Source organism: Chlamydomonas reinhardtii, chromosome 2 (assembly GCF_000002595.2).
Source record: "Chlamydomonas reinhardtii strain CC-503 cw92 mt+ chromosome 2, whole genome shotgun sequence".
Lineage (NCBI taxonomy): Eukaryota > Viridiplantae > Chlorophyta > Chlorophyceae > Chlamydomonadales > Chlamydomonadaceae > Chlamydomonas > Chlamydomonas reinhardtii.
The window spans coordinates 3,586,893-3,600,343 of NC_057005.1; the positions used below are offsets into that span (position 1 = coordinate 3,586,893).

Genomic DNA, 13,451 nt, shown 5'->3' on the forward strand with positions numbered 1-13,451 from the left:
CATGCCATTTGTGACAGCACTGCTGCTCGTCTTCACCAGCGACTTGGCTGCAGCACTTCAGCGGCGGAACAGCAGCTGGACAGTTGACCCAGCAGCTATTGCGCAGCACTGCGAGTATGCTGGGTCGCGCTTCAACGCGAGCTATGCCGGCGCACCAGCGTGTGCTCGCTACCTCGCGTCGGAAGCATTCTACGTCCCCAGCTCGCAGCGGCCCCCCTCGGGCCGACTGCTGTTCCACATGTTTTGGAGCGGCCCCTTCACAGAGGCGATGCTGGTGAGGGGCTGGCGAGGGCCGTGGAGTGGGGGCATGGCCTAATGGGGGGGAGGGGAGCCAGGATGAGCCAAGGAACGCGTGGCGTAGAGACGGAGGCACAGTAGAAACTAGGAAGCCGGGCTGGCAGGCGGCGCGCATCCCCGCGTCCTGCCCCTCTACAGTTACAGCGTTGGTACGCCCGCTACCCGCCCCTGCCTGCCGTGCCCACCGCCCCACTGCCCCGCCGCCACAATTCATTCATGCCCCCTTTCTATGTCCCGACCACGACCCGCACCCCCACCCAGCTCTCCGTTCGCTCCTTCCTGTTCACGCAAGTGGCGCCAGTGGCAGCGGCCACACCTGCGCCGGGGCCAGCGTCTGCGGCCGCAACAGAAGGCGGCGAAAGCGCGGGGCCTGCTGGGGAACACAGCCGCCGCCGGAGGCTGCACAGCAGTAAACTAGGAGAGCAGCAGAAGCAGAAGCAATGGCGGCGGCGGCAGCAGCAAGCGGGCCCTCAGCCGCCACCCGCGCCGCCGGAGCCCGCAGAGCTCTGGGTGTGGCTGGACCCCCAGTCGCAGCTGGCGGCGGACGGCAGTAGCAGCGGCAGTGGCAGTAGCAGTGGCAGCAGCAGTAGCAGTAGCAGTAGCAGGTACGGCGGCAGCGGCAGTAGCAGTAGTAGGTATGGCAGCAGCAGCGGCAGTAGCAGGGCACTGTACAGTGCCGAGGATCTGGATCCAGATATGGACTTGCCCTTCCAACTGGTGAGCAGCAGCAGTAACATCAGCAGATGTTGTTGTTGTTGGTGGTGGTGGTGATGGGGCCGCGGTGTGGAGGGGGGGGGGGCGCGGTGCGAGGTTGTTGAAACATTGTGGAAGGAGGAAGGGGCTGAGAGTTCGGGAGGTCAAGAAACGCACACACCAGGGTGTACAGCGCCCAACGTGGTCCGTGGTGGGGCCCGGGGGATCTGTCATCTGCGCCCTGGAACCCAGTCACCCGCGCCTGTTTTGAACTTCTGAAATGCGGGTGTGCACGCGTGTGCAGGTCAATGGGAGGTCGGGGCGCGGGCGGCTGCCCAGGGCTCTCAACTGCTCCTGCGTCCGCTTCAAGCTGTACGAGTGAGTTGCTGTGTAGGGCTTCGCAAGACTTCACACGCGCAAACACACACTAGTACTTACGGTACTCTGATGCGGCCCGCGCGGCCCCGTGCCTCCGCGGCCACTCCCTCCCCCCCCTCCCCCCCCCCCCGCTCCCTCTCCCGCTCCCGCTCTCCCCCAGTCTACCGCTGCTGCTGTCCCAGCTCCCCCCCGACCTCCTGCCGCCCTCCCTGCACGCCGCCGCGGCCGCCGCCGGAGAGCCCATGCACAGCGTGCTGTGGCGCCTCCTCGCCCGCGCCCGCGACCGCGCGCGCCGCCAGCAGCAGGCGGCTGGTGGCGGCGGCGGCGCCGCCGCCGCCGCCGGCGGGAGCATCAGCGGCGGCGGGCGCGGCGGCAGTGATGCGGCGCGCTTCCTGCTGTTGTACTTGTACGGGGGCGTCTACATGGATGCCGATGTGGGTTCCGGGCGAGTGTGGAGGGCCAGGGGGAAGGCGGTGGGGCCGGCGTGAGCCAGCACGCCATGCATGGGCATCAAGCAAGCTGCCCAAGCCAATCCTGGTATCTAATATCATGTGGCAATTCATTCCGCGCCCTGTGTTTCTTAATCGTACTGTTTTGCGGCGCTTCAGGTGCTGTTGCTTCGCGACCTGCGGCCGCTGCGGCTCGCCGACTGGTCCTACCGCTGGTCGGCCCAGCCACACTGCAACACGGCGCTCATGCACGGCCGCCGCGGGAGTGCCGTGCTGGGGGGCGTGCTGCGGGCGGCGGCGGGCAGGGCGTTCGCAGCCAAGCCGCCTGGCGGGGGAGGCAGGGGTGAGGGTGGGGTTGGAGGTGGAGTTGGAGATGGGGTTGGAGGTGGGGGAGGAGAGGAGCGCGGGGAGGGGGGAAGGGGCGGAGGCAAGGAGACGGGGGAGGAGGAAGAGGAGGAAGAGGAGGAAGAGGAGGGGGAGGAGGGTCTTGCAGCTCCGCAGCAGGAGCGGGAGCAGCCGCACGGAGGGCGGCTTCAGGGGCAGGAGCAGGGGCAGGAGCAGGGGCAGTCTGGACACACGCAGAGGCGGAGGCGGAGGCGCAGAAGGGAGCTGCTGGGAGTCGGCGGTGGCGAGGCGGATGATGGAGCTGCCGGTGCTGCTGCTGCTGCAGTGGAGGCGGCGGCGGTGGCGGGGCCGGGGGTGCGTCCGCTGCACCACCTCAGTCGGGGCTGGGCGGCGGCCTTCCATCCGCGCCGCGTGTGCCCCCAGGTGCGCCTGTTGACACCACCTGTCACCGTACGGCAGTGGAATGCCGTACTGCTACCAGTAGCGGGCGTGGGTGTCTAATAAGCGCATAGGGTGGGTGGTACGGACAGCGGCAGGCGTGTGTGCGTGTGCGCCGCTCCAGGCTTGAATCGGTGCACCGACATGATAAGCGTTGCCACACAACTCTCTTAAGCCTGAAGGAGAGTCCCGGCCCCTTGACGTACGGTTGTCTCTCATGTTCTGACCGCTTGTGACTTGTGTCACGCCCGCGCAGCCCGACGCCACCACTCGCTTTGGAGACGACACGCTGATGGTCTTCCCGGCACAGGTGCGGCCGCCGCATTGTGGTTATGTTCAGATTGCATGCCGACCAGGCACACGCTGGGCTTGGCGCACTTGGCCTCACGCTTCACATCACGAACCCCTTGCACCCCCTTCCTGCGCAACCGCCCTGCCCCTCTGCCCCGCACCCCTTCCCACCACATCTCCCTCCCCTATTTCGCTGGGCTCGGGCTTATTACCCCCCCGCCCCCCCCCCCCCACACACACATACACGTGCAGCTGTTCGACGTGTCGTGGCTGCGCCACGACGGCTTCGCCCCCGGCGGCTGGGAGGGGCTGCCCGGTGAGTGGCCGCGTGGGGGCACCGTGGGGCATGGGGACGCAGCCGCTGCAGCGACACGTGCGTGTGGGTACAAGGAAGTGCCACACGATCTTTCTGCCTCGTGAACACCGAAGGCCCGGGCCGGGGGGGGCCTTACGGGCGCAGCCGCTGCAGCGCAGCACCAGGCAGCCATGGGGTGGTGCCTTGGTTCCTTGCCGGAGGCTGCTAGTGGCTGACTGCCTTGGCGATATGCCGCGGTGTGTCGGCGTCGTGACTCTTGAGGCATAGCAGCCGTGCGGTACGGTACTCCAGTGTCCGTACGCATGTCCTGCATTCGATGCCAAACACACCTGCTCCCTACACGTCCCTACCTGCAGTGTATGAGTCCTTCTTCCGGGCGCCGTCAAACTCAACGTCCGCGGGCACCAGCACCGGCGGCGCGCCGACTGGGCGGCGGCGCAGGCGGCAGCAGCGGCAGGAGCAGGAGCAGCGGCGCCGTGAGGAGGGTGGCGGCGGCGCCGCGGCCACCGCCGCCGCCGCGGCGGGCTCGGGGCAGTACCCGGGCCCGAACGCGACCGTGCAGGAGTTTGGGTTAGGCGGCTTGCTGGCCTTCCATTGGCATAACCAGGTAGGCTCTAGTTGGGACCCAGCGCACCGTGTGTGTGGGGGGATGCCCCGCCGCCCCCCTTCGGGTGCAATGCCGGCGGCGCGTGTGTGCCACGCGTGTGCGGGGCGGGTGTGCGGGGCGGGTGTGGGGTGCGGTATGAACCAAGGGTTCGGGTTCCGGGTTCGTGTGTGTGCACCCCGCCTGCTCGGCGGGGGGCACCGTGGGAATTCATGTCCAGTTGCGAACTGGCACACGCTTTGTAGCATGCTGCCTGAAACGCTGCGACCTGACCACTGCTCTTGCACGGCTGCACCCACCCACTGCCGCCACTGCCTTGCTGCCCGCTGTCCCCCGTGCCCCTGGCCTCCTCCCTCCTTCCGCCCGCTGCGCTCATTGCCTGCCTCTCGCGCCCCAACTCCACATATGCACAGTGGCACGCGCGGCCGCAGCCCGGCTCCTGGGCCGCGCTGTTCGACTCCGCCATGAGCGCGTTTGAGCGGGGCAACGGGACCAGCATGTACGGCGAGCGGTACGGCGACGCGGCGGCGGCGTGTACGGCAGCGCGGACGGCGGCGGGGGGCCGGTGGCGGCCGTAGCTCGTGTGGATGCAATGGAATGGAGCCAGGAGTAAGCGTTCGTGTCTCAGACGGTGCGCTCAGGCGCATGCAGAAGCATGCAGGAAGGGAGCGTCGACAGGACTCGCATGCGATGGGAAGATGGGGCTATGTGCTGGAGAGGCGGAGAGCCAATCGTCTGTTGCTTTCCCATAGTCACCACCCCGGGCGCATTGCCGCACGTGCTGCCAATCTGTCTGTGACTCGGTGACCTTGACTCCGTGATTGCAATGCCTGTTTGTGACTCCGAACGACCACAGGCGTGGCGCCGGTCGGCCCTAGCCCGGCCGTGGCACCGAAGAAAAGTGCCCAGGGATCGGCTGGTAGAGAGCTGGCGGATTTCAAGCCGTCTGTAGCGGGGGCAGCTCACAGTTCGCAAACCCGCAAGACCAGTTACGTGCACCAGCATCTCCTCTAAGCAGCCACCCAGGGTTCTTCCCTTTCGGCGCTAAGTCGGCTTCGGTCGGCTCCAATTCCGGTACACAATTGCTTTGGGAAGGTATGCACTTTTCCGCGGGCCTTCCTCGAGCGCCGCGTTTTAGCTAGGCCCAAGTGCCGAACATATAGAGCATTACATATGGGCACAATCGGCGCACAGTGTCGTGACAGGGGGCTCGACTTGCTGCCCAACGGCAAACAACGGACTTCCGGGAGGCCTCCGAGACTGAGCAAATATAAAAGCAGCTAGAGACGTCTCGTTGCTGCAATTCTTGTCGCAGGTGATACAAATCGGCGCGGCATGGCTCATGTCGTGCAATCGCTCGGCTGTTATTTACCCCCTGGCCCCTGAAACGTTTCTCCATTCCAGACCCTGAGCTTATAATAGGATTACAGATAGCGACACACACACGCGAAGAGACCTAAAGCCCCAGGGCACAGAGTATTGATTTGTGCTCCGACACTCGCTCGACGCCTGACTTGCTGGCGGAAACTTAGCAAGCCTGAGCTCAATTGCCCTCATAAGCCATACCCGCTGAGGTGAGCGCGCGCGGCGTGGCAGCGACCAGGGCTCAGCAGTCACGGATTCTGCATGATTACGCAACACCTACGAACCGCGCACCGATGGCCCTATCCTACATTAAGAGCTTGCGCAATTGATCTGTCTGGAGCTTGATGCAACAGCAGCCGCGCGCCCTTTAACCTTGTACCGGTGCGCTTTAGTCGGTTGCTCCCCTCTGACCGTCGGGCCCTATGTCTTGCTGCCTGTGCAGGGTCGCCTCATAGGCAAGATGGAGGCCCACCTCAAAGCTCCCGCTGTGGGCAAGATCTGTCGCCAGGGCCAAGTTGCCCGGGCGTTGGTCCCCGCCGCTGCTGGGTGAGTTCCGTTGCGTAGGTTATGTCGCTGCTGTGTGGCTTTGTCTGCTTGCAACACGAGTCGATCGCGTGTGCGAGGGCGGCTTGAGCACGTGTCGAGAACTTCCGGCTTCCGGCGCAGTTGTGTCGGCAGGGGTTTCGCGAGCAGCAGTCTCGTGCCTGCTGCCGCAGCTTGCTTCACCAACATCACCAACGTATTGCCATGATTATGGAATGGTCCGCGCGCCTGGCTAACTAGCTAGCTTCCGGCATCCAAGGGCGCAACACCCGCGCCACCTTCCCTCGCCTCCCTCCTCACCCCTACCTCATAATTTGTTCCCGCCATGCCTTACCCATTCTCGGCCCGCCCCGTCACTTCGTTCCCTCAACAGCCGCGCCACCAACGCCAAGCGCGCTGCTGTCACCGTGATGGCCACTCCCCCCGAGGCCCCCGGCGCTGGCACCGCCTCCGCCCCTGGGGACTACAAGACGGCCGCTGCCACCACCACCACCACCACCACCACCACCGGCCAGACCGCCAGCAACCTGGTGGTGTTCCCCAGCCCGGCCGTGGTCAGCAGCGCTGGCAAGCCCGGCGGCAAGATGGTGAGTGCTGCTGCCCTCAGAGCTCAGGCGCACATCACATCACATCATCAAGGCCTCCCGGCGGCGTGCATCCCACGTGCCTGCTGCCCGCGGCCTGCCTGATGCCCCTGCTTGCTGCCCTGCCTACGGTATCCACCGAGCGAGTTCCAACAGCCACACCTGCTGCACGGGCTCGAGCGAAGTTGCACCACGCACTCCCCAGGCCTGCCTTGCTTGCCCTTGCTGCCCTGCCTACATACCATATCCATCAACTTACTTCCAGCAGCAGCAGCCACACCTGCACGGGCTCGAGCGAGGTCGCACAATTCCCAAAACCCCGCTGAACCCCAGCTAGCGGCTTATTAACCCGGGCACCGCCGCTCCCCCTCTCCCGCCCTCCGCTCCTGCTGATCAGGCGCCCATGGACGGCAATGAGGCCACCGCGCTCATCGCCTACGCCGTGTCCGACGTGTCCTTCATCTACCCCATCACCCCCGCCACCAACATGGGCGAGATGGTGGACCAGTGGGCCTCCGAGGGCCGCACCAACGTCTTCAACAACGTCATGTCCGTGACCGAGATGGAGTCGGAGACGGGCGCCGCCGGCGCGCTGCACGGCGCGCTGGCCGCCGGCGCGCTGGCCACCACCTTCACCTGCTCGCAGGGCCTGCTGCTGATGGTGCCCAACATGTACAAGATCGCCGGCGAGCTGACGCCCTGCGTGCTGCACGTGACCGCCCGCGCGCTGGCCAAGCACGCGCTGTCCATCTTCGGCGACCACCAGGACGTGATGGCCGTCCGCCAGGTGGGAGCGAGGGAAGGGGGTAGGCAGCGGCCGTGGGCAGCGAGGCAAGGGGGTAGGGCTAGGCAGCGGGCGTGGCTGGGCCGCGGGGGTCTGGAGACTGGATGGATGGATGGATGGATGGGTGGGTTGCTAGCAAGGATGGGCGGGAGCGAGGCGCTCAGGTTTTGGCAACGGACTGCCTAGGCCTGGTACATACGGCATGCACAGGGTGTGTGTGCGCGCAAGCAGGATCACGCCGCGGGCTGGCTCAACCCACTGACGCCCTTCGCCCCCTTTCCCTCCCTCTACCCCTGCCCCTTCCCCCTCTCCCTTCCTTGACTATTGGGACCTAATGCATTGGGCTCGGGCACATAACACCTGCCCCTCTCCCCCCCCCCCCGCCTCTCCCTCCCCCTCCAGACCGGCTGGGCCATGCTGTGCAGCCACAGTGTGCAGGAGGCGCACGACCTGGCGCTGGTCTCCCACCTGGCCACACTGCGCGCCTCCGTGCCCTTCGTACACTTCTTCGACGGCTTCCGCACCAGCCACGAGATCAACACCATCCACCTCATCGACAACGAGGCCATCAAGTCCATCCTGGCCAAGCCCATCTACCAGGACGCCATCAAGCACCACCGCGCCCGCGCGCTCAACCCCACCCACCCGCACCAGCGCGGCACGGCGCAGGGCCCCGACGTGTACTTCCAGTGCGCCGAGGCCGCCAACCCCTTCTACGACCGCGCCTACGACCACGTGGCCGCGGCCATGGAGGAGGTGCGTGAGCGCGCGAGCAGGAGCGGGGATGGTGAGGGGATAGGGGGAGGGAAGGAGGAGGGAAGGGGAAGGAGGAGGGAAGGGGAAGGAGGAGGGAAGGAGGTGGGAAGGAGGAGGAAAAGGGGCACAGGGAATAGGGAGGGCGTAGTGGATGGTGGATACGTGAATGTTGGGGGTTGGGAATCGAGGGGTGCAGGCAACAGAAGCGGGATGCACGAGGAAGGTGAAAAAGCTGTTCTGGGTTACGCCTTTAACTGTCCGCAACTCCACGCGCGCAGGTGTCTGCCGTCACCGGCCGCGTGTACAAGCCGTACGAGTACGTGGGCGCCCCCGACGCCGACAAGGTCATCGTCCTCATGGGCTCCGGCTCCGCCGCAGTGGAGGAGGCGGTCAACTACCTGAACGCCCAGGGCAAGAAGGTCGGCGTGCTCAAGGTATGGGAAGGCTTGGGCTTGCTTGGGTTCACGGGAACACACGTGATTCCGAGCAGTAACGTTTTGGCAGCGGGCACGCACGCACGCACGCCACAAGTCTTTGGGTTTGGTGATTTGGGTTTGGTGATGACATGCTCCTGGGCGGGTTAGTTCTAACCTACCGTGCAATAATTGCAAACCCCCGCCGCGCACCGGGCGTGTTGGTGATGACATGGCCCGCCCTGGGCGGGTTCTAACCTACGTACCGTACAAATGCAAACCGCCCCGCCGCGCACAGGTGCGCCTGTACCGCCCCTGGAACAGCAAGGTGCTGCTGGCGCAGATCCCCGCCACCGTGCGCAAGGTGGCCGTGCTGGACCGCACCAAGGAGCCGGGCTCCGGCGGCGAGCCACTGTACCAGCAGATCGCCATGACGCTGCACGAGGCGGAGATGGCCGACCCCGCGCTGCCGTGAGTGTTGTTTATTTGATCGGCTTGGGGATTTTCCTAGGGTTCTGAGCAGTGCAATTGGGGCGTGGCGTCCGTGCAAGGAGCGGCAAGGTGAAGCGTTGGTTGGGAAACCGGAATGCAACGGGCCAGGTTGGACGGGTGAACGGTATGCTGTTGGTGGCGGTCGCCTTGCTCTTCACACGCCCCCGCGTTTTGCCCCTCCCCACCGCGCACATCCAGGCGCCGCTACATTGTGGGCGGCCGCTTCGGCCTGGCGTCCAAGGAGTTCCTGCCCAGCCACGCGGCCGCGGTGTTTGAGAACCTGGACGCCAAGAAGCCCCTGCGCGACTTCTCTGTGGGCATCATGGACGACGTCACACACCGCAGCCTGCCCGACAGCAGGTGGCTGCCGCTGGGCACCCGCACGCTTCCCAAGGGCACCTTCGAGTGCCTGTTCTGGGGCATGGGCTCCGACGGCACCGTGGGCGCCAACAAGGAGGCCATCAAGATCATCGCCAGCTCCGCCGGCATGAGCGCGCAGGCCTACTTCTCCTACGACGCGCACAAGTCCGGCGGCGTGACGGTGTCGCACCTGCGCTTCGGCCCCAGCCCGATCGACTCGCCGTACCTGGTGCAGCAGGCCGACTACCTGGCCGTCAACCACCAGTCCTACATGGCCAAATACGACACGCTGGCCAGCCTCAAACCCGGCGGCGTGCTGGTGCTCAACACCGTCTTCACCAGCCCCGACAGCCTGGGCAAGTACCTGCCCGACAAGGTCAAGAAGCAGATCGCCGCGCTCAAGCCGCAGCTGTATGTCATCGACGCGCAGTCGGTGGCCAAGGCCTCGGGCCTGGGCAAGCACGTCAACATGGTGATGCAGACCGTGTTCTTCAACCTGTCCGGCGTGCTGCCCATGGAGAAGGCGCTCGCGCTGCTGAAGAAGTCCATCACCAAGGCCTACGAGCGCAAGGGCCCCGAGGTGGTGGCCAAGAACCACTCGGCGGTGGACATGGCGGTGGCGGCGCTGAAGAAGCTGGACATTCCCGCCTCCTGGTCCAGCCTGCCCACGCATGTGGTCAACCCCAACCCGCCGGCCAAGGGCAACACCAGCCGCTGGGAGTTCATCGAGACCGTGGCCAAGCCCATGCTGGCACTGGAGGGCGATAAGCTGCCCGTGTCGGTGTTCAGCCCCGAGGGCTTCGTGCCGCCCGGCACCACCGTCATTGAGAAGCGCGCCATCGCGGCGCAGGTGCCCATCTGGAAGGCCGAGAACTGCACGCAGTGCAACATCTGCGCCTTCGTGTGCCCGCACGCCGCCATCCGCCCCGCGCTGGCCAGCCCCGCCGACCTGGTGGGCGCGCCCGCCACCTTTGGCACCATCCAGGCCAAGGGCCCCGGCATGGGCGACCTCAAGTATCGCATCCAGGTGTCGCCCTACGACTGCACCGGCTGCGACCTGTGCACGCACGCCTGCCCCGACGACGCGCTGCAGTCCGTGCCCATCAACTCGGTGCTAGAGGTGGAGACCGCCAACTGGGACTTTGCCGGCACGCTGCCCGCGCGCACCGACATCATGGACAAGGCCACCGTCAAGGGCAGCCAGCTGCAGCCCCCGCTGATGGAGTTCTCCGGCGCCTGCGAGGGCTGCGGCGAGACGCCCTACGTCAAGCTGCTGACGCAGGCAAGTTATTGGGAAGGCGGGGAGTGGCGGGCAGTCCTGGGAGTCCCAACTGCATCGCATGTACGTTTGCCTTGCGGAGGCAGATCAATGCCGCCGGGGCTGACCTCCAAGCGTGACGTTAGTACACGCATCCCACCTACGCATTCTTGTGAATGATCAGAAAAGTGGGTTTTGTTTTGTGCACGCCTGCTGACGCAGCTCTTTGGCGACCGCCTGATCATCGCCAACGCCACCGGCTGCTCGTCCATCTGGGGCGGCTCCGCGCCCTCCAACCCCTACACCACCAACGCCGACGGCTACGGCCCCGCCTGGGCCAACTCGCTGTTTGAGGACAACGCGCAGTTCGGTCTGGGCATTGCCATGGGCACCATGCAGCGCCGCAAGACGGTGCGCAAGCACGTGCAGGAGGTGCTGGCGGTGGAGGCGGAGAAGATGCCGCTGTCGTTTGGCCTGCGCAACGCGCTGACCCGCTGGGACGAGCACTTCGACGAGCCGGAGGTGGCCAACGTGGTGGCCAAGGAGCTGCAGCCCCTGCTGGAGCGCGAGAAGGGTGGGCGGGAAGAGCGTGGCTGCCAGCCGGAGAGGGAAGGGTGGCGGGTTCAGCCGAATGCGGAGCGGGGCTAGCTTGGGTGATAGGTCATGGAGGCGTAGTGAAGCTCTGTATGTGCGGCGGGTGCGGTGGCAGGTTGCTGAAGAATGTGCCCTTCCCCTTGGCGGCTGCGTTCCTGTTTTGCAGACGTGCACCCCTGGATCAGGCAGCTGTACGACGAACGCGACATGCTGCACAAGGCCTCCATCTGGATCGTGGGCGGCGACGGCTGGGCCTACGACATCGGCTTCGGCGGCTTGGACCACGTGCTGGCCAGCGGCGAGAACGTGAGTCGATTTGGGAGAAGTAAGGAAGCATGCTTACTTGCAGCCAAGCGAGTAAACCTGGCGGCAAAAGGTACTTCATTGCTTTCATCCACCTCAACGTGCCGCGCGCTACGTACGTACCTTCTGCCGCCGCAGGTGAACATCCTGGTGCTGGACACCGAGGTCTACTCCAACACCGGCGGCCAGCGCTCCAAGGCCACGCCCAAATCGGCCGTGACCAAGTTCGCGGCGGGCGGGAAAGAGCGCCCCAAGAAGGACCTGGGCGCCATCGCCATGAGCTACGGCGACGTGTACGTGGCCTCCACCTCGCTGCACGCCAACTACGGCCAGGTCACCAAGGCCATGGCCGAGGCGGAGAAGTACGGCGGCGTCTCGCTGGTGGTGAGTGAAATGAACCGCTGGGTGGTGGGTGGTGGGAGGTGGTGGGAGGTCGGGCCGCGGAGCGAGGTCGGGGCGCGGAGGGCTTGGCGGGTTGTGGTCACGGGCGGGGCGAGATCAAGCAAGCAAGGGGAGGTGACCCGCCTCGTGACCCGCCTCGTGACCCGACTCGTGACCCGACTCGTCCTTTCTCCTCTCCTCTCCCTGCGCAGCTGGCCTACGCCCCCTGCATCATGCACGGCATCAGCAGCGGCATGTGCTCCGCCATTGACGAGAGCAAGCAGGCCGTGGAGACCGGCTACTGGCCCCTGTACCGGTGAGCCCCCTTCTCATTACACTCACACAGCAGCACACAGCAGCGGCGGCATAAACCGCGCATGCCGGTAGATAGCTACTCACGCAAAGCCGGCTCGCTGCCTTCCTGCACCAGACCAACCCGTTCCTAGCCCGTTGCCCAAGCAACCCGTCCTCCCAACCCTCCCTCGCTTCCTGCCCTCAGCTACAACCCCGCCGTCAAGGAGGACGCCACACACCACCGCTTCCAGCTGGATGCCAAGAAGCTCAAGGGCGATGTGGAGGAGTGGCTGAGTCACGAGAACCGCTTCCAAATCCTGGAGCGCAAGAACCCCGAGGTGGCGCACAAGCTGCACCACGAGCTGGACGATGCCGTGCACGAGCGCTTCGACCGGTGAGATGAGTTTTGAAGCAGGAGAGGTTCGGCTTTTTCCAGGGAAGTTGAGGGCCGCGGGTAAAGGTCCGACGAGAAAGCAGCACCAGGCGTACGTGTCACAACCACAAGACCGTGCTGACTGCTACCTTACGTACCGCTTTGCGCCCGCCCTTGCTTTGCGCCCCCAGCATGAAGCACATGGCTGCCGGCGGACACATGGAGCCCGGCAGCCCGCCGCCCCCGGCCGCCGCGGCGCCGCAGGCTCAGGCCCCCGACCACGGCCACCAGCACAACACCAAGGAGAGCGGCTGCGGCGGCCACTAATAAGCGGCTGCTGGATGGATGCGGCGCCGCCGCCTGTCCACCTGCCAGGCCTGCTGGCAGCGGCGGAGCTGGAACTGGGAGCTAGCGGCTTGAGGGACACGAGAGAGAGGGTGTTGTTGAAACCATCACCGGCGGCTGTGGCGATTGGGGCCCCGCATTGGAGCTTTGGAGTAGCGCGGTTGACGGCTGGTGGGATGGTGGGCAAGGAAGGCGTAGCTGGTAGGCAACGGACTGGGGCTGCCCCGCGGCCTGTGCAGCACTGCACGTGAGCGGTATTGATGATTTGTGGACGCTAGGCGCTGAATAGCACATCGTTCCAGATTCATGGTTTTGCTTTCTTCTTTAAATAGCGAGCGCGCAGGGCACAATCACACGTGCGTGGCATGTACGACGTGACTGGTTGTAGTGAAGGGGACGCGTATTGTTGCAGCCGAGCCCCCACCAGCGCAGCGTTCTAAGCATGTTGTTTGTTCGACGCTTGTGGTGAGGTATGTGCGCGCCTCCACAACATGTTGTATGTGTCGTGTGTTTGTGGCGCCGTCTGATTCTTTCCCTGTGCGTGTGTGCGCCGTTCCGTCGTGCTCCCGCGCCCATATAGGCGCAGGTGTGTCTGATGGATTCTTCTGAAGAGGTTACTAAGAGGGGAGGGCCCTCTGCACATACAATCAACTAGAGACTGAACTGGTTTTGGCGGGATGCGCAGGGCAACAGGCTTCCAATCAGAAGCTGCAACATAACTGGCTGTCCAGGGTCTGTCAATACCAGGGGAGGGTTTGTACTGCCAATGCGGATGTGTAACACGTAATCACGGAA

At 65.2% G+C, this 13,451-nt stretch overlaps 2 protein-coding genes across 3 annotated transcripts; both read left to right on the forward strand.

Moving 5' to 3' along the window:
• The first annotated feature begins 33 nt into the window (after positions 1 to 33).
• On the forward strand, positions 34 to 4,565 carry CHLRE_02g095136v5 (uncharacterized protein). The gene is made up of 9 exons (XM_043059598.1): positions 34 to 274; positions 559 to 1,014; positions 1,295 to 1,368; positions 1,529 to 1,802; positions 1,977 to 2,585; positions 2,857 to 2,910; positions 3,144 to 3,207; positions 3,564 to 3,814; positions 4,225 to 4,565. Exons 1-9 carry the CDS (start codon positions 269 to 271, stop codon positions 4,387 to 4,389), a joined length of 1,953 nt encoding a protein of 650 aa, XP_042927229.1. The 5' UTR covers positions 34 to 268; the 3' UTR covers positions 4,390 to 4,565.
• An 88-nt stretch (positions 4,566 to 4,653) lies between these two features.
• CHLRE_02g095137v5 (uncharacterized protein) lies at positions 4,654 to 13,448 on the forward strand. Of its 2 annotated transcripts, none has more exons than XM_043059599.1 (14): positions 4,654 to 5,385; positions 5,619 to 5,722; positions 6,093 to 6,306; positions 6,701 to 7,090; positions 7,490 to 7,843; positions 8,122 to 8,277; positions 8,555 to 8,727; positions 8,947 to 10,406; positions 10,551 to 10,940; positions 11,127 to 11,266; positions 11,402 to 11,647; positions 11,857 to 11,960; positions 12,144 to 12,332; positions 12,503 to 13,448. In XM_043059599.1, exons 2-14 carry the CDS (start codon positions 5,637 to 5,639, stop codon positions 12,636 to 12,638), a joined length of 4,038 nt encoding a protein of 1,345 aa, XP_042927230.1. In that variant the 5' UTR covers positions 4,654 to 5,385; positions 5,619 to 5,636; the 3' UTR covers positions 12,639 to 13,448. The 2 variants fall into 2 exon arrangements, with proteins under 2 accessions (XP_042927230.1, XP_042927231.1); XM_043059600.1 differs by having other exon boundaries at positions 8,947 to 10,390; positions 10,589 to 10,940.
• Positions 13,449 to 13,451: the final 3 nt, after the last annotated feature.

Excerpts from the sequence above, each read along its gene's own strand:
- CHLRE_02g095136v5 (XM_043059598.1), top strand. Across the intron at positions 1,015-1,294 it reads TGGACTTGCCCTTCCAACTG|GTCAATGGGAGGTCGGGGCG; the intron begins GTGAGCAGCAGC and ends ACGCGTGTGCAG. Across the intron at positions 3,208-3,563 it reads CGGCTGGGAGGGGCTGCCCG|TGTATGAGTCCTTCTTCCGG; the intron begins GTGAGTGGCCGC and ends CCCTACCTGCAG.
- CHLRE_02g095137v5 (XM_043059599.1), top strand. The coding sequence starts at position 5,637 with ATGGAGGCCCACCTCAAAGCTCCCGCTGTGGGCAAGATCTGTCGCCAG. Across the intron at positions 6,307-6,700 it reads GCAAGCCCGGCGGCAAGATG|GCGCCCATGGACGGCAATGA; the intron begins GTGAGTGCTGCT and ends CCTGCTGATCAG. Across the intron at positions 8,728-8,946 it reads ATGGCCGACCCCGCGCTGCC|GCGCCGCTACATTGTGGGCG; the intron begins GTGAGTGTTGTT and ends GCGCACATCCAG.